We start from the raw sequence: 27,159 nt of genomic DNA on the forward strand, positions 1-27,159 counted from the left end.
TATATATATATATATATATACGCACACACATAGTAATACACAACTCAAATACCATTATATAAACAGTAGTAATATCAACTCAAATACCATCATATAAAACACAGTTCAATTTCAATTTCCAAAAGGCAGCCAAAGATATAGTAATATACATACTTGATACTTGTATGTAGAAACCGCCAAGAGGTAGCAAGTAGCAACAAGAAGTCCAGAAAAGAGCCCTTAGTGAGGAAGAAGTATAAGCCTCCAAAGTAGCAACCAGAAATCCAGATTCCAGAAGAGAGCCATGAGGAAGAAGTACAAGGTTTAAAGGCGTGAGGGAGAGTACAATGTATGGGACGCATGTATGGGAGGTGTTCATAGAAGATGACTGATTAGAATTGAATAGACTTATTTAATAGCTCTCTTTTGTAGAAGCCTAGGAGGTTAAAAGACATGATTAATATTAGGTTTTGACTTATTTAATAACAATTTTTTGTAGAAGTCTAAGAGACAAGAAAATTAATTTGAATTTAGGGTAGATCTGTATAAAGCGTGCCTAAGCCCATTTTGCGCCTCAGCCAAGGCACTGCGCCTTAGTGCGCCTCAGTAACTTGCCTCGCTTTGACATGGAAAAAGCCCAGTCCTTTGCGCCTCAGTGCCTAGGCGTGCCTCTTTTCACAACTATGCTTTTATCTTATCCATACCGATATTTGGGGTCCATCTAATGTTTCTAATATTTCTGGTGCATAATTGTTTGTAACGTTCATTGATGATTGTACATGGGTTACTTGGGTATTCTTGCTCAAGCATAAATCCAATGTCAGTTATGTGCTCCCCAACTTTCGTTCGATGATAAAAAATCAATTTGGGGTGAATATTAAAAGGTTAAGATCTAATAATGTTCGAGATTATTTCAATCAGACCCTCACTTCCTACTGTCAAAAAGAGGGAATAATCCATGAGTCTTCATGTGTTAAAACACCTCAATAAACCGGGGTTGCAGAAAGGAAAAATGCACATCTATTAGACCAAATCAGAGCGTTATTATTTCAAAGAAACATGCCAAAACATTTTTGGGGGGAAACCATTTTCACAACCACTTACCTAATCAATTGACTCCCTACAGGAGTTCTAGAATTCAAAAGCCGAGCTTTTACCATAACATATATATCTCTAACAACCTTGTGCCTCATATCTTTGGGTGTGTCTCGTTTGTTCATATCCGTAGCCAAGAAAGAGGCAAACTTGACCCTCAGGCTCTAAAGTGTTTTTTTGCAGGATATTCCTCAACCCAGAAAGGGTATAAATGTTATCATCCTCCATCCAAGAAGTTTCTTGAGTAAAGAGATGTGACATTTAGTGAAAAAGATGCCTATTTCACCCAACCTTATCTTCAGGGGGAGAATCGTAGGGAAGATAAAGGGAAGCTTGGAGAGCTTTCTTCTTGAATTGTCTGATTTTTCTCAATCCTCTACTCATATTCCAGAATCGGTCCCTAATTCTACTCATGGCCCTACTCATATTCCAGAACCTGACACCCATATTTCTGATCCTACTCACAGTTCTGATCTTACTCATAATTCTAATCCTATTCACAGACAAGTTCCAGAACTAGTAACATCCAGCATAGTTCCTGAACCTACTCCTAACACACATCCTCGATCCTGAAGACATATGGTTCAGAAAGAACTTGGTGTACTTAAGACAAAAAAGGAACATTCTAAGTTCGAGAATCCACCATAGGTCCTTTACATGAGGTAACAATTTCTAATGAATCGATGAGTTCCCTGAGTTTTTATTAATCTCTTTCTGGATTGACAGTGTCATAATAGTTTGATTTCTTAAGTTTGGGATAACATGATAATGCCTTACGTGCCAGACGTGCTGATTTGAATCAATTTATGAAAATTCTAATTTATATGATAACATTACTTATTCAACAAACTCGATTGATTTATCCGAGTTGATTTTCTGCTACGATAAATTGATGAAACAATAGCGAGTCCGATAGCGGCTTCAGCAGCTACAATAGTTATAACAAAAATGGAGAAATGGATCCTTTTAACCCATCATTACAAAATGAAACTAAATTTATGGTAGGTGACCAAGACCTCCCAATTGCCTTCAGGGTGGGAACGAGATAATGCACAAAGAGACCATTATACCCTTTGTCATACTACCTATCCTTCCAAAACTTCTCTCCTACCTACAAAGCCTTCCTTGTTAACCTTAACTCCATCACCATCCCACCATAGTTGTTAAAAGCGCACCTAGGCTCTAAGGCTCAAGGTCTTGGGCTCTTTTGAAGTTGAGGCTAGGCGTATTCACGAGGCTCACTAAGGCCTTGAGCCTTGGTTGAGGCCCCTTGTGGGCCTAGGCGTGCCTTATAAAGAGTTACTAAATACTAAGTCAAACCCCAATATTAGATAAGTTTTCTAATCTTCTTATCTCCTAGACGCCTTAAAAAAGAGTTACTAAATAGATGATATAAGTCAAACCCTAATATCAAACACCTGGTTCTTATAACTTCAAGCCTCTCTCTAAATACCCAGACTCTAAAACTTCTCCCTCATGGCTCACACTTTAAACCCTTCTCCCTTCTGCTTCTATCGAAGTATCATTGGTTGCTGCACTGATGACTTGTACTCGCTACATATTTGAGTTGTGTGTAACTGTGTGTGTGTGTATATATATAATTTTTTTATATAAGATGCGCCTCACATTCCTGAGGCCCGTGCCTAGGCCCCGGAAGCCCCTTGCACCTAAGTGCACCTTGAGCCTTTAACAACTTTGGTTCCCACTACCCTATCTGAGGCATTATCTGATGAAAAATGGAAGCAAGCCATAAATGTTGAAATGCAGGCACTTGAGAAGAACAAAACTTGGGATTGGGTTAAATTGCCAAAAAGCAAAAGGCCGATAGGGTGTAAATGGGTCTATACTGTGAAGTATAAGGCCAACGGATCGATCGAGAGATATAAAGCGAGGTTGGTGGCCAAGGGATATACACAGACTTTGGTACCGATTACTTGGAAACATTTGCGTTGGTTGCAAAAATGAATACCTTTAGAGTAATTTTGTCCCTAGTTGCTAACCTTGATTGGAAGTTACATCAATTTGATGTAAGGAATGCATTCTTGCATGGAGAACTCGAGGAGAAGATTTACATGGAAGTCCCACCTGGTCATGAGAAAAGGATGGGAACAAACACAATGTGAAGAAGACATTTTATGGTTTAAAACAATCTCCTCGGGCATGGTTTGGGAGATTCTCCAAAACTATGGTATCCCTAGGATACAATCAAAGTCAAGAGGATCACACTTTGTTCATCAAGCAATCAAAGTCGGGGAGATATGAGCGTTGGTTTATGGATTGTGCCATTGCCTAGACTTTAACTCTATATGCGTGACTTTCACAACCTCGATAGAGTGCCTTAGAAAAGCTAATGGTCAAATAAGACAAGTTATTTGCAATGTATTACCAGATTTATTTGTTTAAAAGTCTTAATGGATCCCTACACCTTTGCTTTTTTAATTACTTGTTTACATCAGCAGTTGTTAAAACCCATTAAAAATATTGCTTCGATTTCGTATCTGAAATCATTTCTTTTATAAACTTCTATCTGAACTTTGTCCTATCTCTGTGGATCGATACTCGGTATTTTACTATTTTATTACTTGATAATGGTATACTTGCAGGAGTCTCCATTTGCTAGTAGTCTGAGTAACTTGTTCCATACATATCTTGTAACAACTAGTCAGTCTTACATTCTTGATAACTCTATATGCATACTTGTTCATCGAGACAACAACTTGTAAACTTACTGGAATAAGAGCTTAATAGGCAACCCATGTCAAGACAGGTCATTGCTTTTAAACTTAAATTTAACATGAAGATAAATCCAGACACATGCTCTATTTCAAAGTAGATACAAATTTTCACTTTGTCATGTTCTACTCCTAATATGTTTTATCTTATATACAAGGTTATTAGGACCATTATAATACTGCAGTTGTGTTTTGGAATATCACATCAGGTTTTCACACAAGCAACTCTGCTGCTTTTATCATATAGTAATAAGTGGTTGGTTTGGGATAGTTTCTTTGACAGGTTGCTAATGGTTGCTTTCATCCTCTCATTAGTCACATCTAAGATTCTCATTAGTTCGAGATTTTTGAGTATGTGTATGTGTGAGGGTGCAGCTCTGTGACCCGGGGATATACTTAACAAAATCTGAAGCTCTTCTTTCTCACAAAGCAATTCTAATGATTAACATTAAATTGCACCACCGAGTGAAGAACAGGTGACAAGAACTATGTTTAGAGAACATGAATACTTTACCTGGGTACGAATGACATGACACCCGTCTGTTTAACATTTTTGTCATGCTTTTCTATCTGGTGACGGGCTTCATCTACGAACTGAAATACAGGTTACAACTTGGTTGATGAACGTACACCACCTTCTCGATGATTTTTAATTTTACATTGTTTAACATAACAGCTATAACTTACGCGAATAAATAGCGTAGTAATTCTATCTTCCAGAGCATCAAGTAAGAGGCCCACATATCCGGCTGCATCTACTTTCTGATCAGAAATATATTGCTCTGTTGTACCGTGCATTGAAATGCACAGCAAAGGATCAATCTTGTGAGCCCAATCCACAATTGCATAGAAGTCCTCCTGAAAGAACACAGATACATAAGGAAAACTTAAACTTATTAACCTCTAAAGAGCAAGTCTTGTCGCTTGTGCAATTTAAGTATCAACCATAAACTTCTTGTAATTACTTGTATTCCTTCTAGTAAATCACGAAGTGATTCATTTAACGGCCCCATCTCCAGAGTACCTATAATGATTCCAGATATAAAGCTCAAACAAAATGTATATATTACACGGACAAAAAGAACTTCATGTAACATATATATACCCTGGTTGACATCATTTTCATTAATCTCCATCATGCCTAAATCATCATCACTGGCATCATCATCATGACTTGGTGGATCAGGTGTAGAAATTTTGAACCGCATGAAGTGTGATAAAAATGAACTCTGCAGTTTAAGTAGCAGTAAAAGTAAGGGCATAGAAGAAAGGGAAATAAAACTTGGACCTTTATCTAGAAACCAAAAACTATAATCAGAGTAAATAGGCATCAATCTTTGAGAGGGAGAAGAGAGAGAGAGAGAGAGAGAGAGTGTGCATGCACGAAAGAGAGAAAATAATTTTGTTCACACCTCATCAACAAGGAGTGGGATAAATACCGCGAGCATTTTGGAATAAGCTCCAGAAACCATGGAAGTGTCTATGTTGTTAACATTTTGGTTGGGACCAGTAGAACCTTCAAACCATACACTTGGAACTTTTGGTGCTTTAGTACCAGCACGAAGCTCGTTAGAGAATTCACGAGCCTGAAATTTGATCATAGAAATTTGAATACTATTCTTTGAAGTTCCAAACATTTTTGGCCTGTATCACAAATGCTAATTTCAAGCATAATATATAATGTTGGGCCTCACAGGTTGCTTAAGTTTTTAATAAAGTTTGCAGGTAAACATGCTACCAATAGTGTCAAGTATTTACACGTACACTTGTTTTTCTTTAGCAAGATACTTCAAATTATACCATCTACTTAGTATCTCTTGACATGCATGGATAAATATAACAGAAACAACAGCTAATTTCTTTAAAATAATTATGCATTTTAACCGGTTGTGAAATTGTTCATAGTCATGTGGAAAAAAAGGTAAGAAAAGCCAGAATATAAACAAGCCTTTTATACCAAATTAATTGGGAAGGTTAGGTTCCGGTGAGGATGAGAGTTATGGTGAGAAGGGTAAGAAGGAGGATCTCCGCCCTTGGATCAATCCTAATTGAAGAGTTCCACTAGATCAACACTAATGAGAAGCACCGGATCAATTCCCTTCTAAAGCGCAATTCATGGGTTGGTTTGAGATTAAAAATGATCTAGGGTCCAAATCCCTTCTTACACTTCTCAACTTAACTCTTATTCTCACACGATCCTTCGTCTTAGTTGGGATAGGCTAAAAATACACCAAATCATATTATGAAACTGTGAAATCCAAAAGAGGAAATTAATTTGGACTTTGGACACATATGTGGCAAGTGCATTAGATTTCTAAGAAATAAACAGTATACTAATTAATCAAATTTTAATGCAAGAGAAAATCCCAATTTTATGCCCATTACCTCACGCCGTAAAAGCTGATTAATGGAGTGACAATAAGCTTTCCTCAAAGGACCCAGACAATTTTTATCTAGAATCTGCGTGTAGATGAGGGGGGAGAGAGAAAGAAAAGTATATATGTTATAATGAATTGTAAATATAAATTAACAGGTAAGTTAAAGATTCTTTATTATTGATAATTGAAGTTTCCATGTAATTAACCTTCATGTGTTGCAAAAGACGAGCATAAATCCAGCATTTAGAGCGGAGATTGGCATGATCAGGCTTCTTTAGTTGCCCACGCTGCCCATTGCCAGACACCAGTAAAATTTCTGGTTGACAATCCTAAAGTAGAACTAAAAAGCACCCTAAGAAACAAACCTGAGAGAAGTAGCTTTTATCATTCATCATGGAATCCACCAAACTAACGAAATAGTCTCTCAAAAACTCACAGGCTCTTCGTACAAAAGTCAATTTTATGATGTTAAGTTCCGCCGTCTTTTCCTTGACCTGTCATTTTACAATACAGCTTTTCAATTATGCAAGTATGTATGCTGAGTGGACTGTGGACATAACTATTGAGCTTCAGCAGCTAATTAATTACACATCCATGTTGATCCAAGGTTCACAACAAATCATAAAATACAATTATTTGGTTTACTGTAGTTCGTAAAATTTTAGGGAAAACAAAGTGAAGCATAGGGTAAGTAAAGTCCAGCCTCAGTGTCAGGATAGCCAGTCAAGGCTCCATGAACTTCATTAGGATACAAATGGTCAGACACTACATGGTTCAGTTTTATGTAGCCTAATATATAGAAATATCAGATAACTACCACCTACATGATGCTAATTAGGGAAGTTCTTATAATAGGATAGCCAATCAAGACTCCATGAACTTCATTAGGATACAAATGGTCAGACACTACATGGTTCAATTTTATGTAGCCTAATATATAGAAATATCAGATGACTACCACCTTCATGATGCTAATTAGGGAAGTTCTTATAATAGGTTATGATTATGTTTTAAGTTGGGAGTAATTTAGTATTCCCAAGTCTTTCTTCACTACATAGCCAAACTATGCTGTTAAAATCGCGATATATCGTCGATATATCGGCGATATATCGGCGATCACTCCAAAAAAAAAATCGGAACTCAAATATTGGTCAAAATATCGGGAACGATATTATCGGCGATATTTTCCGATATTTAGCGATTTTTAGCGACATTTTCCGATATTTAGCGATTTTTAGCGATATTTAGCGATTTTTTGGGCTGATAACTTAAATTAGGTCTGAATCTTTCCACAACGTCTTCTTCTTCTTCACGTTCAACTTCAGTCTCGACTTTTTCTTCACAAATCACACTTCGACTTCAACTTCAGTCTTCAGACTTCGACTTCGACTTCAAGTCTCGACTTCTTCTTCACACTTCAGTCTCGACTTCTTCAGTCTTCAGTCTCGACTTTTCTTCACACTTCGACTTCAACTTCAGTCTTCAGACTTCTAAACTCTAATTAATGCATATTATATATATAATTCTAAGAAATATTATGTTAACCGCTATTTCCGATATATCACCGATATAACCGATATATCGAATATTGGTCCTGACCGATATTTCGTATTCTGACCGATATAACAGCATAGTAGCCAAACCACGCCATCTAATATTGATGACGACCAATTTCGAAATTTTACATCAAACAAAGGTAAATCACTAAATAAATAGTCAGCATGGTAGCCAACAGCCAGGATGGCATGGTGACATGCTGCCAATTATATCATCTGTACATCGACAAGTCGTTCTGATATGCTATTTATGTGGAAACCTATGTAATACTATTTACGTATAAACTCACATCAACTATATATTAATTATCACTAAGCGTTAGTATTATATTATATAGTATTAGTAAATAAAATAGACACAGTATTTTTAGTATCTAATAGGACCGAAAAAGAATTTAGTATTATGTTAACTTATTAAGGGCCCAAACATGTATTAATTAATTACAGTGGAGAAAATATGCAAAAAGTTAATTGGTCTTTAATTTAAAAGTATTGCTTATTATTTCTCTAAGTTTTAAATCTAGTACCAAAGTCTAAAACTACTTGCCTTTACAACCTTGATATATTCTCCATCATCCATCTCCCAATCGACTCTTTTGATTACTCCATCCGCATGAATTCTATTTTTGTATTAGAATATAGTAGATTTCTTGTTATTAACTAAGAAAACCCATTTGAAAAACTTACCAACCATAAGAGACGGTCCAACTTATATTTATATTTAGGATTTCAAAACTACCCTTGTTTTTTCATACATTATTGACTCTTTATTAACTAATATTGAGTGCATGAATATTTACCTATCTCTAAAACAAGAATAAGATCTCAAACTATAACCAACATGGGCTTTTGATTCTAAGATTGATGATTCCAAAAAAGACTTTGTTTTAAGCAAAACGTTGTGTTCTCGAGTCTCTTTTTTCGAAGAAAGGAAGAGAAAAGGGAAGGAAAGTAGGGGGAAAGAAAACAATCTTGGGTTCTTGAGTTCTTTTAAGAGGAAAAGGAAAATAAAAGGAAGAAAAATAATGTTGATTTTCCTCCCAAATGTGGAGGAAAAGAAAGTATTTATAAAATTACACATCTAACCATCAATTACAATTTACTATATAACAAATGAGGGTATATTTGTAAAAATGACATCTTTTCTTCCTTCTCTCTCCAGCTCTAGAACATATATTATTGTTCTTCCCTTTCCTTCCTCTCTCTTCACTTTCAAACCTTTGAGCTCCTTATATTGCCTTGAAGTTTATGACAAGGAGAATTGTTACAAAGTGAAGAAATTTCTTTAGAAAAACTTGGCGAATTAGTTGGGCCATTTGATTATTGTGTTGAATATCGAGGTACTAAAATTATTATCAAATGATATGCTTAAAAAAATCTGCACTTAAGATGAATATCATAGGTGTTGTGATTATAGTACTGAGGCTATTATTGTTGAAACTAGGTAAGAGCAAGAGGAGATAGAACCAAAACAACATAATACACTTAGTTACCCCGGTGAAGAGGATTTCGAGAAGTAGAACATAGAAATTGAAGACCTCGCCGGAAAGGAGTACGGAGTGAAGAATAGATATGAAGATGCTATGCCTACTCAAACAATTGAAGCATCAAATGAATAAATGTTGAAAGGAACGGTGTCATGGCAAGAGGTCAAATCAATATTACCTTTTCGAGATGTTCAACAACATGAGAAAGGGCATGTCATTTTTTTTTTAAAGACAATAATTTTATTACTGGAAAGAGAAACCAGAAATTACAAAAACGTGTTGAGAAATTAGAGAAGGTTATGTAGAGAGAATTGCAGGAATCTTGTTTATGAATTGAGACTAGACTTTACAAAATGAGGATATCCAACTATTTATAGGAAACAGTCAAGATATGCTAAACAGAAAAATAAAACTAACTAATTCAATTAAAGCCACATCTAACAAAATGAAACAAAGAGGCCAAATTCTGCAAGGACCAGAATGCCAAGAAAGACCAAACAACCCACTACAAAAGGCATAGGCCAAGAAATAAAACAAAACAACACAAAACGAAAAGGAAGATCCAGCCCTAACCCATGAACAAGACAGCCTTTAACTTTGCCAATACGAGCCACTCAACCACTCCATCCAAGAAGGCTTCCTGCTCTTAGCCCTGTTTGAGATCCAAAGAAAGGAGGTTGACTGGATTTTGAAAAACAGCTCCCGAATATCGATCCGAGCACCCCTGTCAAAAACCAAATAATTTATCTTCCTCCACAGGATGAATAGGGAAGACCAAGTGACTGCTTCCCTCTCCGAAGCTAAAGCAGACACACCACCACCCTACCAATGTCTGAAATCAGCTCCTCGGTCGATCTTCTTGACTGGAAATTCCCACCACACCAAGAAGAACTTTTTTCCTACAACTGAACACTAATCAGGCAATCCAGGAAGTAGTGTTTAAGAGATTCTACATCACTGTTGCATTTAGGGCAAAGCCTAGAGTCTAAATCAAAGCGCTTATCATACAAAACTTCCCTCACTGGAATCCCTCCCTTACACAACCTCCAAATGAAGACGTTGACTTTATTTGGCACTAAAGAACGCCATCGGGCATTTCCAGCCCCATTGTGAGTGTCCAGCAGCCTATTATCTGTCATTTTCCTCAACTTTTTCACAGTGAAAACCCCATTTGCATCCAAATCCCAAACCCACTTATCAGTCCCATTGGGATTAATCGAGATAGGTTGCAACAGTCGTAAAAGATCCTCAAACTCTCGACTGGCTCTATTCCTAAGGCCTCTATCCCACTCTACAGCCAACCTTCTACCCAGCTGGACCAATTTTATATGGCAGCTTCACCTCTTTTACCCTTTCTAAATCCCACAACCACAAGCAAGGAAATCTATCTTTTAATCTACAACCCTCCAACTATCGATCCGACCAAAACTCGATATTTGGCCCATCACCAATACTCCGGCTAAACGAGTCCGAGAATGATAAACGACTAAATCCTCTATTTCTCTTATCGCCTTCACCACTCCTCCTCAAGCGCCCTCAAGCATGCCCTTGTTATCTCTATCACTAAAGACACCATCTCTACTGTAAGCACTCGAAATAGTTCTATGCCACAACGCTCCCCCTCCAATATAAATCTCCAAAGTCATATCCCCAGCAAAACCCAATTAAACACTCGAATACTCTTTTTCCCAAAAAGAAAATGCTCGAATACAACCCACCCCTAACCCCCCCAATTGAGTATCATAAATTATACTATCCCACCGAACCCGGGATAAATAATGCGACCTGTTACCCCCCACCCCAAAATAATTTCCTTCTTAATCTCTCAAGGGTTCGCACGACGCCTATTGGGGCACGATACAAGGAGAAAAAAATACAATGGTAGATTGTTCAGCATGGATTTAATTAGCGTGAGTCTTCCACCCATCGATATAAGCTTTCCAGTCCCGCCGTCTAACCTTGATTTCAACTTTTGGATAACCGGCTCGCAATTTATAACTGTCGTCGCCTCTTCTATAGACTCATTATCCACCCCAATCCCATACATCTTGCTTTTCAAGAGGTTTATTCTAAGACCTGTCGCTGATTGAAAGCAAATGAGTAAAGCTTTAAGGTTCTTTAAGTTTGCACGACTCCACTTTCCAAAGAAAAGAGCATCATCAGCGAATTGAAGATGAGAAACTTCGACTCCGTCTCCACCCACCTTCACTCCTTCAAAGAGCCCCTTGGACTTTGCTTCTTCATAACAATATCCATCCCTTCCATCGCAATAAGGAAAAGGATAAGGGATCATCTTGTCTAACTCCTTGTTCACGGTTGAACTCTATGGTAGGTGAACCATTGACCAAAATTTCCACTTGCATCATCGATTGCCAAACCCCATTTGAAGCATCAAATCTTCCAAACACTTCCAGTTGACACAATCGAAAACTTTTTCAAAACAAGTTTTTAAAGAGAAAAGCTTTATGACCAGCCCTTTTCATGAAGGTTACTGTTGTGTCAGCCACTAGAATGCTGTTCGCGATACTTCTTCCTTCAATAAAAGCCGATTTAGTGGCGCTTATTACCTCACCTATTACTGCTTTCAGCCTTTTACACCAAACCATTTCTCTTCTATGTTCTTCTTTTAAATTGCCTGAATGACCAATGTAAAACAACAAAGTTTTTCTTCTAACCCTTGCAAGGATGAGTGGTTTGGGTGTGAAAATGCTCTCATTATTCCAACTATTTGTCATCTAACACATTAGTGAAGAAAAAAAGTAGATGAATCACACAGTATAACCATATAACCTCAAATCAATCAATTTAATAGCAAGTGGGATATAGAGAGACATAAAAAAAGAATTTATAAACCATCGAAATCTAGAAGTAATTCGTTTTTTAATTGAAATAAAACCTTTTTATGTTCTTAATTTATTTTAATGTTTCTTTTTTTAGTGTTAGCTTAAGTTGAATCTGATCATTTTTGACAATCAATATTGGAAGGGTCAACCAAACATCACCTATGGAAATTATCCCACTAGCCTACCTATGTTCTGTTGGATCTTAATAAATTTATTTTTGTTATATATACTTGACACTGATCAAGAAGACTTACGTGAAGCTGTTACTCATCCAGACATCACCTAGCAACTGTGGCTAGTTGGATTATGTTTACTCCAACCGTTACCCATTTGGATGTTCATCATCATCTTTTTACGGTCTCTTTACTTTAGGGTGAGGTTTTGTATTTTCATAGAGGACAGGGTAAGAGCTTTCACCTATGATGAATTTGGCAGGATAAGGTGTCCACCATCACTATATCTTTGTAGTGATAATGGTTCAAGTATTTAGACCCTAAACATTAACAATGTTCAGATTTACAATAAACAAAATGCCAAGATTTTTAGTATTTCACATGGCAGCAGTATGTCGTAAACCATTATACGTCATTCCTTTTTTGGATATTCCAGGGACCTTTAACTTTAAGGGACAAAGCACCATCGTATCCTATATTCCAGAGTACTTCTATCATCCTTTAGCCTTCTAAGAGCATAATCAAAACTTAAATATGTCGACCTTCTTAAACTTTGTGCCCAGTAAATAGTTTAAGAAGAAAAGGAATTCAACAACAAACCAAGCACGTCACTAATGGTTAGGTTGACTGTGACAGGGATGCATAAAGCATTACTACTTTCCACATCAAAAGAAACATTATAACATAAAAAATGTAAGAGAACAGGAGAAAGAACAATAGGCAATGCACATACAGCTCTAATTTTTGCATAGTCCGGACCCAAAGTAGATGCATCAAGACCACGCAAAGCGTCCCTTAGCCGATCACATAATTTAATATTTTGACGCATGGACGCCTCATCAAAGGAGACTGCTGTTAGACCTATAATCTGGAATGGATACAGAACGATCAAACAGATGATCAAACAAGTTAATTCCAGCTGGAAATAATGTACCTCGGGAGGGATATGCAATCTATCAAGAAGCGTATCCAGTTCCACACTCAAAGCTTTATTATTTATAGACTGCATTTCCAGCTTGTTGTTGCGTGCTTCTATCTGTGACCACAATTTGAAATATTATAAAAGCACTGTCAAAGAAGTCTCGTGGCAAATAACAGAGACATACAACTTACTAAACACTCGATACCATGTGAATTTCTCTTAAAACAGCCATGTGGACTTTGACTAAAGAATTAACGAGGTTTTAGGAATTTCATTGATAAATGTTCAACTTCCAATCTTATCAACCTCTAACGTCCTGTATTTTGCTATATGTTATCTAAGGATTTAATTTTTGTTTTTCTTATCTCTAAAGGTTTTAGTTCATCTATATGACTTGGGCTTAGTTATTTTACCCGATATTTGTGGATCTTAATGTTTATGGATAACATTTGAGAATTAAGTGTAAGATCGCAGATATACAAGTCCAATAGGTTTCATTCTAAAACTCCTAAAATTATAGGTATCAGATAGGGGGAGAACTAGGGTCTGGAGGAGACATGAGTATTCTTCTAGGAGAAGATCTCGAGGATTATGGGTTTTCTTGGAGCAGCTCCAAGATATGGATTCATATTTTTCATGACTGGCAAATCTTTGGATTAGCATAGACTTGTATGGATTGTCTTCCATTCGATTCTTAAATATCTTAATATCATTTTATATGTCTAAGGAATGTTTTCCCATTTATTCATAATTCATTAGATTGTATAGAATCGTTTTTCTTATGCTTCAATTCTTATCTTTCAAACTAGGGTTTGTAACTTGTTAACATGAAGGAAGGTATTATTATTCAATAATATGATAGTATATATAGAGCATAACAGCAAACCCCATTATCGCGATACATTCCCATTAGCTCACTTGTAAGATCACCCAACTCTTGAGTTAGACATCAGACCCACATTAAATCACATGTTGTCCAAGCCATGGCTCGATATTCAGATTATGCGCTAGACAAGAAAACCGTATATTTTTTCTTCCTTTCGTGAAATACTAGATTTTCACCAAAGAAAACACAATATTATGTAGTAGATCTTCAACTATACGGACATGCAGCATGGATGGCCTAGAATATTGGATGTGGCCTTGTGTGAGACAAGGTCTTTTCCTAGGAAAACCCTCGAGGTATCTAGGATATGTATAACTACATCCCTGTGATAAGTATGAGGAGAAGGCATGAATGACTAATTATACCAACTAAAAAAGCAATATCCAGCCGTGTCACAGTGAGATACTTTAATTTCCATACCAATCTCGTGTATCTTCCTGGATCATCTACAAGCTCTCTCTCTCTCTCTCTCTCTCTGTGGATAGAGCTTGATTTTCAAGATCATTGGTGAGTCAGTACCATGACCCATCAAGCATGCCAGTTCCAGCAAAAATGTCAAGAACATATTTTCACTGATAGAGGACAATTCCTTTGTGATCTCGAGCAACCTCAATACCTAAAAAGTAGTTGAGGTTTCCTAGATATTGATACAAACCGAATCAATAACAACATATTAGAGAATGATTCGTATTAACTACAAACAATCGAAGGGTTACAATCGATTTCGAGGGACTTCGTTTTGAACAAAGAAACAAAAGCTATTGCTAGTATTTGCACAACTGAACTCTTGATTAAAATGAAGAACAAGGGCTGTATATATAGCCGTACAAGAAACTGAAATAGCTAAAAGAAAGCAACTAACACTGGAAGACTAAGTCCAGATTATTAATTGGTCAAAAGAAAACGTTCCTAATGACTAGGACTATCATTGACTAAGAGAAACTAAATCCAAACTTCAAAGGCACGTGCTCTGCTCCAACAATTCCTCCCCTAAATCAAACATGCACACAATATTTGATTTATTCATCAGTTGCTTGTACTCCCAACAATCTTCTAATAATTTCGCATTGCTCCAATTTTTAGTGGCTTGGTCATGATGTCTGCAAGCTGATCATTAGTTCCACGATGCTCCATGATAAGAGTTCCATCATTTGTGAGATTCCTTAAGAAATGAAATCTTACGTCGATATGTTGCTCCTCCAGTGAAAAACTGGATTCTTTACAAGCTTGATGGTAGAAGAATTATCACAATAAACTTTAACACCTTTAGACTGAGTGCCTCCAATCTGCTTCAGAACCTGTTGCATCCAAACACAATGGCTTGCACACAGAGCTGCAGCCACATACTCTGCCTCTGTAGTTGACAGCTTCACTATAGGTTGCTTCTTGGAGGTCCATGCAACTGCTCCACCAGTTAACATGAACACAAAGCCTGACATGCATTTGCGATCATCAATATCACGTGCATAGTCGCTGTCTGTATCTGTGCGTCCTCTTTCATAAAAATTCCTATATCAATGGTACCCTTAATGTACCTCAGAATTCTTTTGGCTGCCATCATATGTGCTTCCTTTGAACTAGACATGAACCTGCTTATGAGACACACAGAGTAAATCAAGTCTGGTCTAGTGACGGTCATATAGATCAAACTTCCCACCATTTCCTTAAATAGAGTTTCATCAACTTGTTTCCCTCCATCTTTCTTTGAGATGCTCCCAGGTACTATGGGAATTTTTACTCCATTACAATCACTTAAGCCAAATCTTTCAAGAATTTTTTGTGCGTATTTCTTTTGATTGATATGGATCTCTTTCTCAGTTTGGCGCACTTCAACTCCCAAGAAATACTTCATTTCCCCCAAGTCAGACATTTCAAATTCTCTTTTCATAGAGTCTTTGAAAGCTTGCAACATCATCAAATCATTACCCGTAAAAACAAGGTCATCAACATAAAGACTTACAATTAGGATTTTGCTTTCCACCTTCTTGATGAACAATGTGTGTTCATAGCAGCTTTTCTCAAATCCCTCCTTCGTGAAATAGCATTCAATGCTACAAAATCAGGCTCATGGAGCCTGCTTTATGCCATACAAGGCCTTTTGCAGTTTATAGACCTCGGTTTCTTCACCTTTGACTTCATATCCCAGTGGTTGAGCAACATATACCTCCTCGTCAAGATTTCCGTGCATTTTTGTTAGAGTTTCCAGCCATTCCTTTTAGCCAATGCTATCACCATTCAAATCATATCCCATCTAGCAAATAGGGGCAAAAACTTCGTTGTAGTCGATACCTTTTCTTGTGCATATCCTTTCGCCACTAGTCAAGCTTTGCACTTGTCTACTTCCCCGTTCTCATTCATCTTCGTTCATTCGGTACTTTACGCCTATCACTTTAACTCCATCTGGTTGTTGAACGAGTAGCCAAGTGTGATTTCTTTCTATAGCATCTATCTCCATATTCATGGCATCCCTCCACCTTTTTTATTTTACTGCATCCTCATAAGAAACTGGATCATCAGTAGACATAAACATAAGGAAATTTTGTACCTCTTCCACCGAGAATTCTTCTCCGCTTGTGTAGTCTAGGAGATAAGCTGGTGCCCTTTTTTCTCTTCTATCCGGTGGTGGAAGAACCATAGGAGTAACATGTTCACTAGAAGATGAATTGCCATCTCTTCTATCTGGTGCTGGAAGAACCGTAGGAGTTACCTGTTCACTAGAAGATGAACTACCAGCCTCTTCAACTACTCCATCTTCGGTGTCGTTATCATTTTCATGCCCATCATCAATGTCTTCATATGCTTCTCCCCAATCAAGAGTGACATTTCTTGCTTTTCCATCTGTCCTCCCCCAATCCCAGCATTCTTGTTCCTCAAAGATGACATCACGACTGATTGTGACTTTCATGTTCAAGGGATTTATCATTTTATACCCTTTTAGACTCTTCACTGTATCCAATCCTCACAAGTTTTTAACTCCTAGCATCCAACTTGAACCTGTTTTCTGTTTTCCGCTGGCACATATACATTTCCCAAGCAGCCCAAAATCCAGAAGTACTCAACGTTGGGTTTTAAGCCATTCCAACACTCCTCCGGGGTTTTGTACTTTACTGCTGATGTAGGGCTTCTATTGATAACATGACATATCCATTTTGCTGCTTCGGGCCAGAAAGCTTTGGGCATCTTCTTCTCTTCATGGAGACAGCACACTTCATTAAGAATCTTACGGTTCTTACGCTCAGATACTCCGTTCTGCTACAGCATATATGCTGTGGTTAGTTGCCTCTTGATGCCCTATGAAGTGCAAAAATCTGAAAATTCCTTGGAGTTAAACTCCCCTCCCCTGTCAGTTCTTAAACTGCATATCTGAAAGCCACAATCCTTTCTACCATAACTTTGAATACTTTGAAAGTTCCAAAAGTCTCACTCTTTTCACTTAAAAAATAGACCCATAGGTTGCCATTGAAGTCATCTGTGAAGGTCAGTATATACCTTTTATTGCCATGTGACTCCGGAGAAATTGGCCCACAGAGATCTGAATGTACTAGTTGTAGCTGTCTTGCTGCTCTCCAGATGCTCGTCTTTGGAAACGGTGCTCGATTTTGTTTCCCCAACCATGCAACCTGTACAGACCCCTTTTGCTATTTTAATCGTCAGCATTCCACGAACCATATTTTCGTTACAAAGAGGAGCCAAGTTCTTGTAACTCAAGAGCCCAAATCTCTTGTGCCAGAGCTCACTTGTTTCCTCCGTATTGGCATTAAAGCATGCAGAATTGTTGGTGAGAATGTTCGTATCTACAATGAACATCCTGTTTGCTGTCATGATGCACTCCATAATACAACCACTTTTTGGGTGGTACAACTTGCACACCCCATCATCAATCAGAATGCTTATGCCTCTGTCTTGAAGCTGGCCCATACTAAGCAAGTTGTTGCATAATTCGAGTCACAGTGCGAGACTAACCTTTAAATTCAATTTTGATGTTCCCCTTTCCCATAACCTTCAGCTTAGAGTCATTTCCAAGTTTCACTGAATGAAATAAGCTTTCATCTAGTTGCATAAACCAATCCTTGTTACCCGTCATGTGGTTCGAGCATCCAAAATAAAGGAACCATACCCCTTCTTTCTTCCTTCGACTTAAATCAGCGTGTGCCATTAACATCATCTCTTCTTGGTCATTAAATTCTGCGTAGTTTGCCTTTTTCTCCCAATTAGGGCACTCATATTGCAAGTGCCCCAGATTATGGCACCTATAACACTCCACTAAAGCTTTGTTGAATTGTTGTCTGCCTCTGCCCCTTCCTCGTCCGTGTAGCATGCCTTCCTCTTCCTCTTCCATACCGTTCTTCAAATGATACCTTTTTTTGATAGGTTTAAAATTTTTTTGACCTTTAGTGCTTGTTGTTCCTCGATCAACCCCTTCATCCTTTGTTCATGAATTAAAAGGCTGCTTTGAAGTTCGTCTACAGTTAAGGTCTCTACGTTGTTGGATTCTTCTATGGAGCATACAACGTAGTTAAATCTTGGAACAAGGGACCTCAAAATTTTCCCCGTGATGTCACTATCTTTGATAGTCTCTCCATATGCCTTCATTCGTTTTGCTATAGACAAGGTTCTTCCAAAATACGTGTTGATTGTTTCTCCTTCTTTCATCCTTAACGTCTCGAATTCAGTCTTAAACCCTTGAACTTGTGCTCTTTTAACTCGTATTGAGCCCTTGTACTTCTGTTTCATAGAGTCCCAAATCTGCTTCGAAGTTTCATCATTCAAGATTGTCTCCATGATCTCTCTATCAATGGCTTGATAAAGGTAGTTCTTCACTTTCTTGTCCCTCAGCTGTTGGTCAGCAATCACCTTTGCTTCTGCTACTGTTGGCTCTCTTCCTTGTGGAACATCAATCCCTTCTTCAACCAGACTCCAATACTCTTTGGATCGCAGAAAGTTCTCCATTAATTTTTCCCAGTGCTCGTGGAAGCCATCGAACTTTGGAATGGCAGGTTGAACAAACATGTTCTTGTTACTACTGTCAGCCATACTTTCTCAGACTTCCTCTCCTCTCGTGTTTATCTCTCAAGAGTTCCTCTCCTCTCTGTAACAGGCTCTGATACCAATTGTTTAACAAAGAAACAAAAGCTACTGCTCATATTTGCACAACTGAACTCTTAATTAAAGTATAGAGCCGTACAAGAAACTGAAATAGCTAAAAGAAAGCAACTAACACTGGAAGATTAAGTCGAGCTTATTAATCGATCAAAAGAAAACGTTCCTAATGACTAGGACTATCATCGACTGAGAGAAACATAAATCCAAACTTCAAAGGCACGTGCTCTGCTCCAACACTTTGAGACTGCCGGATGTCTCCCAAAGCTCTGGCCCGAAAAACACATGAACTGATCGATAAAACCTTAATGACCTAACCTCCCTTATTTATACTACCTGACTAATACTACTCTTGCATCAACTACTTGTACTACTGCATTAGGCACTTGTACCTTAGCCTACCATATTTGACTATTTAAACCCAATACCTAGGGTACAACAGATATTTGATTTGAAACTGGTTCTAAATAAAGACTTTGCAAGCTACAATTCGCTCACTATCACAATAAATATCATCAACATAAAACACCAATAAGATCCTTCGTAACATTGATGACAAAAGGGTACAAAGTAATTATAGGCACTCTGAGTCATCCCAAAAGATTCTAGGCTTGGGAGAATCAAGAACCCAAACCCGTGGAGTTAGTTTAAGGCATAAAGAGATAGCCAAAAGTAACTTTAGATGACCCCCCTAAACCACAAAGCCTGGAGGTTGTTGCATATAAACTTCTCCTGAAGAACAACATTTAAAAACGCATCGTTGGTATGAAGTTGGTTTAATAGCCAGTGGTGAATGACAGCCTTGGCAATAACGGAACATCTTGGTAACAGAACTGAACATCTCAAAATAGTCTTCCCCATACTGTGAATGTAGTCTTAAGCGACTAGCTTTGTGATTAGAAAGAGAGCCACATGATTTCATTTTAATTTTTTAACAGAGAATACCCACCTACAACCACAAGTTCTTTTCCGGTGGAAAGATTAACAAGATCCCATGTCTAATTGAAAAGAAGGGCAGATTTTTCCTCATGCATTGTTTGGTGCCATCCAAGATGAGCCTGAGCCTCAAACGCAACTCAGGAAATATGATAATTGTCCGAAGATAACACAAAGGCAAGATAGCTAGAAAATAGGTGATCATAAGAATATCATCAAAGATAAAGTAGTTGAAGAGATTGATAAACACAAACACAACTGTAGGCAATGAGAACATCAGACGCTTTGTTAGGAGATGGAAGAGTCCCCCATAGTGTCAGGTATAGGAACATTTGTTCCAAGATTCATCACAGGAGAAGGTTTTGCCTTAAATTATCCTTTAATTACTGAATTTTTCAAAATGTACTTTATGTAGGTCTTGTTCATCTCCGATTATTATGATATTGGAGTTTTTGTTTTTTATTGAGATCATTAGATCCCTATTTGTACCTTAACGTGATCATGTGATGTATTTGGGACTCTTGTCTCACAAAAGAGGCAAAAAGTTACGCAATACTCATGAATGGATGTGGCTTAATCAGAGGATAACAATGCTCAGTATTGGACACTTGAGATAAGATTTGCAAATTATGTACAACGCTACAAAAAGAGACAAGTAACACTTTCTGGAACATGGTATGACATGAAACAGTTACTCCTAGATATTGAAATTTGTCACTTAATAGAATAACCCATAATTAGCAACCAATGTAACTTTTTACACATTAATATATGAATTATAATACTCGACTAGCATGTTTATTAGAATAATCATCAATGGTACTACAAAAATAAAATATACAAGTAAAACTAAAGGATGTCCATACCGCCTCGATGTCCTCCCGCATATGTCTGAGCTTCACATTAATAATCGCCAGCCATTCGTCCATGTCTTCAACATAAGTTGTAGCTGACTCAAGTCCCCGCAACACCTGCAGAACAATAAAGAAGAAGACATGGAGAATACTGTGTTTGGCAGAAAGTCAAAAACTAGACAAGTGGCTATTAATCAGTAAGAAAGTCTATTATGTTTTTTAGTACATGATGTATACACCACCGAAGACCAGCAGGTAGCTTACCAAAGAGTATATTGAAGAATGTTTGTATGATGGAATTCATGTTACGTAGAATTTATTCAGGCTGTGTGATTGCTAAATGAATGATAACAAGCTCAATGGTTTTAGAATGAACAAAAGGGCCCACTTTTACAAGTATAGACCAATCCGACAGGAAAAGGATATAATGATCCTACCAGTAAGAAGCCTAATTGTTCCTAAATGTAATGGAACATTCATATTTCCCTACAATATAAGCGCTTTACCTCATCTACCAAATGCTCGCTTTCCAAAATTGCATGCACATTTGCTGCTTCCAAAGCGTGAAGTTCTCGTTTCAACCTTTCAGAAAAGACTTCTGCTTCCCCAATGCCCATGACATATCTGGGCACAATATTATTACCACCATCATCAGAAGCAGATTAAGATAATCCTATAATGATAAGTTTGATGTCTGGAACATAAGATGGCTGGTTATTTCACCTCAATTAACCTTCACGTCCAACTCTCCCACTTGGGAACGTAGTAAACAAGATAAATTAAGCACCCTAACTTACGTATTTGAAAGTAATGTATGTACCAAGTACGATCCCGCAAAATAGAAGCAAAAACAAGCAAGGCTTCGAGTCTGGCAGCGGAGTTACAACTCATTTGGGGATTGGGCTCCTTGGGGCACTGGGATCTTAAGCTAGCCACCTAGTGCATCGCTGTGTACCTGATTTGCCTCTCAGATGATGCTCTTTGGGGGGGGGGGAGTAAGGGCCGGCTTAGGGGTTGCCATTAAAAAAAACATGAATCCTTCCACAAACTCCTTTCATATAGAAGCAATTATCAAAGACAATTTCAGAAATACAATAACAATAAATATAATAATAATAATAATAATAATAATAATAATAATAATAATAATAGTAATAGTAATAGTAATAGTAATAGTAATAGTAATAGTAATAGTAATAGTAATAGTAATAGTAATAGTAATAGTAATAGTAATCACAAACAAAAAAGAGAAACAAGAGAAGATTTTCTAATTTCCTCTCTGGAAAACATTTATTTCAGGGCTAGACAAACTTCCCGACATGTGAGTATTAAAAGAAAGAAAATTTTCTTCTAATGTAGCAATATAGAATTTCTGGATGCAAATAATATGTTCTAGATAAAAAAATACTAGCTGTATATGTATATATATATATATATATGTATGTATATAAACTCAGAGATGGGTCGCATGACATATATCTTAAGTGATTAGGACATGTAATTTTTTAGTATTCACAGAAGAAAATTATACGTACGTGCCTAGAAGAGCTTCCATGTCCTCTTCTTCTGCTTGCGACACAAGATCATTTTCCATTGTAACCATGGAGTCACCTTCTGAACCCACATCTGTGCCTCCATCTTCATCATTATCTAGCTTAGAAACTGCTGATGTATGTTCCTATACAAGTAAAAGCACTATGTTGCAAAACAAATGTTATATACAAGGGATACAATTAGAATAAAGTACTTAAAAGGATAACTGTAGGATCAAGGGCCAAATGACATAGAAAGACCAAGACAAATATTGTTCACCTTTAATTCCAATGTACTTCCTTATCCTCCAGATTAACTTCTTGGGGAGACTAAATACTATAGGTGGCACCAATTAAGATGCTAAATGGCCCTGATTGACAATGGTGTGAACTTCAATCCACTGACTAAAATTAACTTTATCTCATAACATGAAAGTGTTGGTGCACAACAGAAAGTTCCTAGAGAAGTCTAGTTGGTTTAACAATACTTCAAAGTAGAAGAGGGACCTTACAAGCAGTTTGATGCACTGAAGGTTGCTTCCTAAAAGGTGAGAGGCACAAGTGCAAGAATGAATAAGATGTATGATCAAAAATATTGGGCCATGGGAATCTAGCATTAGACAATCTGAAGAAAAAGAACAGCCTGGGAGAAAAGATCAAGAAGATATCCAAAAGGACATAATGTGAAGGAAGAAGTCAAAGCATTAAGGCAGAGGAGAGAGGAAGCTACAATGAAGCTTGTGAACTCGTAGTCATGACAATCTGTAAATGACTAAATGTGATATTTTCTGTTGTAGCCAAGGCCATTCATTGGTGGTCCATCCAAGATGTGATGAGACCATGTATGCTCTTTATGGCTAAGAAGAACATGGCACACTTTTGGACTCAGTTCCTCTCTGAGGAGACTTGAGATGTTTGAACGTATAGGCCATAAGAAAGGGCCAATGATTGCTCTGCTCACCAATGTCCCTCATACCACATAAAGTTGGGAAGAGTGGAGCACACGTTATGAGGTATAGAACCATTATGTGTCATATACAATTGAAGGAGAACATGATCACTACAACAGAAAGCCTCTATACATGTATGGTACCGTCTTCAAGGGTATGGATAAACGTTAAACCAAATCAGTGGGAAGCCAAAAGTGCTCATAATCAGGCACATTTAAGTAGCTGGAGTCTGAATTGAGGCTTTACGAAGATGGTCAACTTGGCTTAACACAAAGTGTGAGACCTCATGTGTAAGAAGTAAGAACAATAACCAAATATTCCTGCATCTTATGCTTAACTTTTCAGTATCACCAAAAAACGAACAAGAAAATATTTTATTAAACAAGGAAAGGAACAGAAAAGGTAGAGAAATGAGAAAGGCTCCTGCACAACTACTGAAGGACAGAGGGAATCATAAACTGCACAGCCGAAGAAGATGAAGATTTTGCTACCAGCTTATAATTTATATTTACAAATTATCACCTCTATCCATCCCTTGTGGAGTTTATAAACTTATCATCAAGCAATATACTAAAATAACTCAAATCTTTTTATCTCCAGAAGTGTACATTACAGGTGAAGAAAACATAGTCAAATCAAACTAGTTAAATTGCAATGTCATCTTCTTCTTTCTCAATCACAGGTCAGACTACTTAAATTGCAAAGTAAAATATTAAACTTGATGAGGTATAATGTGTGTAGTCACAGCAGCTATGTAACACAAGTGCCAAAGCATTAACCTTATTTTTAGTGAGAGAGACATGTCTACATAAACAATAGGACTAGGAAAACTCATACGCACCTTGGCCCAAAGAGCCAACTCCACAATATCAATACCCACAACTTTCGGTAGATGACCCATTGCGTCTTTGCAGATATTAAGAATACAGACCAAGAGACGATTCCTAAACATCAAAAAATGCATGAGAATTACAGACTAACATATCTGTCATATTAAAGGTTGAAGCAAATGGAACTGGGAAAATTTACCTCTCATCGAGATTGCGCATGGTCCACTGAATAGGTGCAACTCTCTGGTTTCTAATATTATCAAAACCCTATTGGCAGATTAGTTCATGAAGCAAGCTATAGAGCAATCTCTCTAACATGAAAAGAAAACTCCATTTCTTAAAGCTGTGATTACTTGAAAGAAGCCTAGAATACTTCATAGACATCGAGAACCATTACCAGCATGAATGTGCATCCACTGTGGTCACTAGTTACAACCTCCATCTTCGCAAGACGCCTCAGCTTGTATATTTTTGCAGGCTACACATGTAGGGATTTGGAAAAATAACTTAAAGGACCATGACATCTAAAAAGCAAAAAGTTAAGATATAACAAAAGTAGTAAATTCTGTATGGTAGATTTTTCCTTCAAGACAGCTCATAATTGCTAAAATTCTAAAAGGTCTAAATGTGATGCTCATATTTCTCATATCCAAATGGGATTAATTTTCTGGTTTCTAGTATAAAAAGAGATGTTCGGGAAAGATACAGGGTAGGGCTCATAAAAAAAAGGTTCCCCTCGATAAAAAAAAATCATGGCTTCAGTTCAAATGATGGAAAGAACCTTCAAACACAGAATTAATACTCTTAAAACTGAACATGCTCTGTTTGTGCACATTATAGGTATGAAAAAGCAAATGATAAGAGAGAAGAAAAGGTTCTGATATATACCTCAAGAACTCCTCCATTCGTATACTTTAAGACTCGGAGAAAAGCCTTGGTTTGTTCACCTTTTGCTTTTGCTGCAAAAACCACAGATAGTTAAAGACCAGATTACAAAGAACAACAATAGTTAAGCAGCCATATGGTTAATTTAGAACAAACAAATTCTTTAGATTGGAATTCTGGGAATTTGTTAATCATCTTCACATCAAAGAAGAAAATTCAGAAACTACTGAAGCAAGCAACACACTGAACCAAAGATGTAGGGTTGGTGTCAACAAGCAATAACAAACACTTTCTTCTATCTGAAATGGTTAAGATTAGCTATATTTTCTAACACCTATAAAGAAAGGGCCATTATAGGAGCTCGAGCCAGCCATTTGTTATTGTAAGAGGTACTTACTGTTCCAACAAATGATAGAGGAACTTCCATGTACTATATGTTTCTATTACTCTTATGATCATCTTCTATATCACATAGATCTTTCCTAATGTGATGTGTGTAAAAACTGTGGCTTCTAGCTAACGCTTTTCAAATCTTTTCCGCCAGCCGGAGGCTTCAGGAAAAACTCCCCCCCACCCCTGGACCCTACTTCCTTGTAAAATATATCGGGTCTGTTTGCTTTGGTTTGGATTTACCAGAAAAGACTATCTTCTGTCCTAAGCCCCTGGTTATGCACAATATATTTGTATTAAAAATATGATAGAAAAAGGCAATAATAAGACCGGTTACAGAAAAGTATGCTTCATCTCATTTGACAATCATTGCTCGTGCACTCCCCCTCCTCCCAAAAACAAAAAACAAAAAACAAAAAGGTTCATGACCTACATTAACCTGGTTCATAGTTTCAAATAGACATATACCACTTCTGTACTACTTTCAGAAACTTGCTGACAGAAACTCGTTTAATATTCCATCTGTTATAAGCCCTTTACTGACTGTGATGAACTGAGATTATAATGTTAATACCAAATTGTATTTCCCATCTACAATACTACAATTATGACATTAGTAAAATTGTTTGTCCAAACTATATCAAATAAATACAAATAATAGCCATACTGAGGGAAGAGACCATAAACCATAAAGTTTTGAAGCAATGTCACTGTCTCATAAAGTCATAATTTCATTATGTCAGTAAACCAATTCAAGCGATGAGTGCCTCATTGTTAACCACAAAGTCATTATGTCAATGAAAATAGAATCTATGAGTACCTTATAAATGGACTTAACTAAACCATCTGATGCCAAATTTTTACTTCCCATAACATACCTAAATCACACCATTTCTAAGATGTAATATCCTTCGACCTTAAACTAAGTTGTTGCCATATAATCTTAGAGCTATTCGGTAAATATTTCCTTGTAAATAGATTGATTCTCAATCTTCTATTTATGTCTAGTCTATATTCTGTAATTAGTGCTTTCCTTGTATTAGTGTGTCTCCTAGAATAGCTTCAGCCTATTTAAGTTGCTTGTAACCTATTGTTTCAATGTACAAAGAAATAAGAACGCTCCTTATTCAACTCTAATGGTATCAGAACCCATGCAATCTGTCTAATATGTCCTTCGATCAGCCAATAACTCATCCTGATATGGAGAAACCAAATGATAACTCTCTCCACAAGTCAACCTCTCCTTTGCCGGTAGCCTCATCAGACAACTCATTATTGCAAATAACCCTTCACAAACTGAACGCAAAAACCTTTTGCAATGGTCTCAGTGCATCTCACTTTTCCGGCATGACAAAGGACCGCGCATCGGCTATGTTACTGGTGCAACTCAAGCTCCGGCGACTACTAATCCTACGTATCCTCAATAGGATGCTAAAAATTCCATGGTCATGACATAGCTCATCAACTCTATGAGCCTGCACATCCGAAAAGCATACATGTTTTTCCCGACTACTATAGATCTGTGGGATGCCATTAATGAGACATATTCAAATCTGGAAAATACTTCTCAGGTTTTCGAGATCAAGACCAAACTTTGAGATTAATGTCACCGAGTACTATAGTGCTCTTTG

The 27,159-nt window shown here is 37.2% G+C and overlaps 1 protein-coding gene across 1 annotated transcript in view; it reads right to left on the reverse strand.

The window, feature by feature from the left end:
* LOC112509498 (exocyst complex component SEC3A-like) overlaps nt 1–27,159 on the reverse strand; it is a 60,580-nt gene that overhangs the window by 17,907 nt on the left and 15,514 nt on the right. The window contains exons 2-18 of the mRNA XM_025114481.1: nt 25,142–25,212; nt 24,651–24,731; nt 24,453–24,520; nt 24,265–24,367; nt 22,477–22,619; nt 21,448–21,565; nt 20,954–21,058; nt 13,150–13,279; nt 12,977–13,095; nt 6,550–6,678; nt 6,391–6,471; nt 6,192–6,266; nt 5,219–5,392; nt 4,912–5,035; nt 4,772–4,830; nt 4,494–4,664; nt 4,321–4,400 (exon numbers count right to left, since the gene is read on the reverse strand). Of these exons, the coding sequence (XP_024970249.1) occupies nt 4,321–4,400; nt 4,494–4,664; nt 4,772–4,830; nt 4,912–5,035; nt 5,219–5,392; nt 6,192–6,266; nt 6,391–6,471; nt 6,550–6,678; nt 12,977–13,095; nt 13,150–13,279; nt 20,954–21,058; nt 21,448–21,565; nt 22,477–22,619; nt 24,265–24,367; nt 24,453–24,520; nt 24,651–24,731; nt 25,142–25,212 (1,831 nt within the window). The remainder of the gene's footprint in view (nt 1–4,320; nt 4,401–4,493; nt 4,665–4,771; nt 4,831–4,911; nt 5,036–5,218; nt 5,393–6,191; nt 6,267–6,390; nt 6,472–6,549; nt 6,679–12,976; nt 13,096–13,149; nt 13,280–20,953; nt 21,059–21,447; nt 21,566–22,476; nt 22,620–24,264; nt 24,368–24,452; nt 24,521–24,650; nt 24,732–25,141; nt 25,213–27,159) is intronic.

Source organism: Cynara cardunculus, assembly GCF_001531365.2.
Source record: "Cynara cardunculus var. scolymus isolate 2C chromosome LG 3, CcrdV1, whole genome shotgun sequence".
NCBI classification, from domain to species: Eukaryota; Viridiplantae; Streptophyta; class Magnoliopsida; order Asterales; family Asteraceae; genus Cynara; species Cynara cardunculus.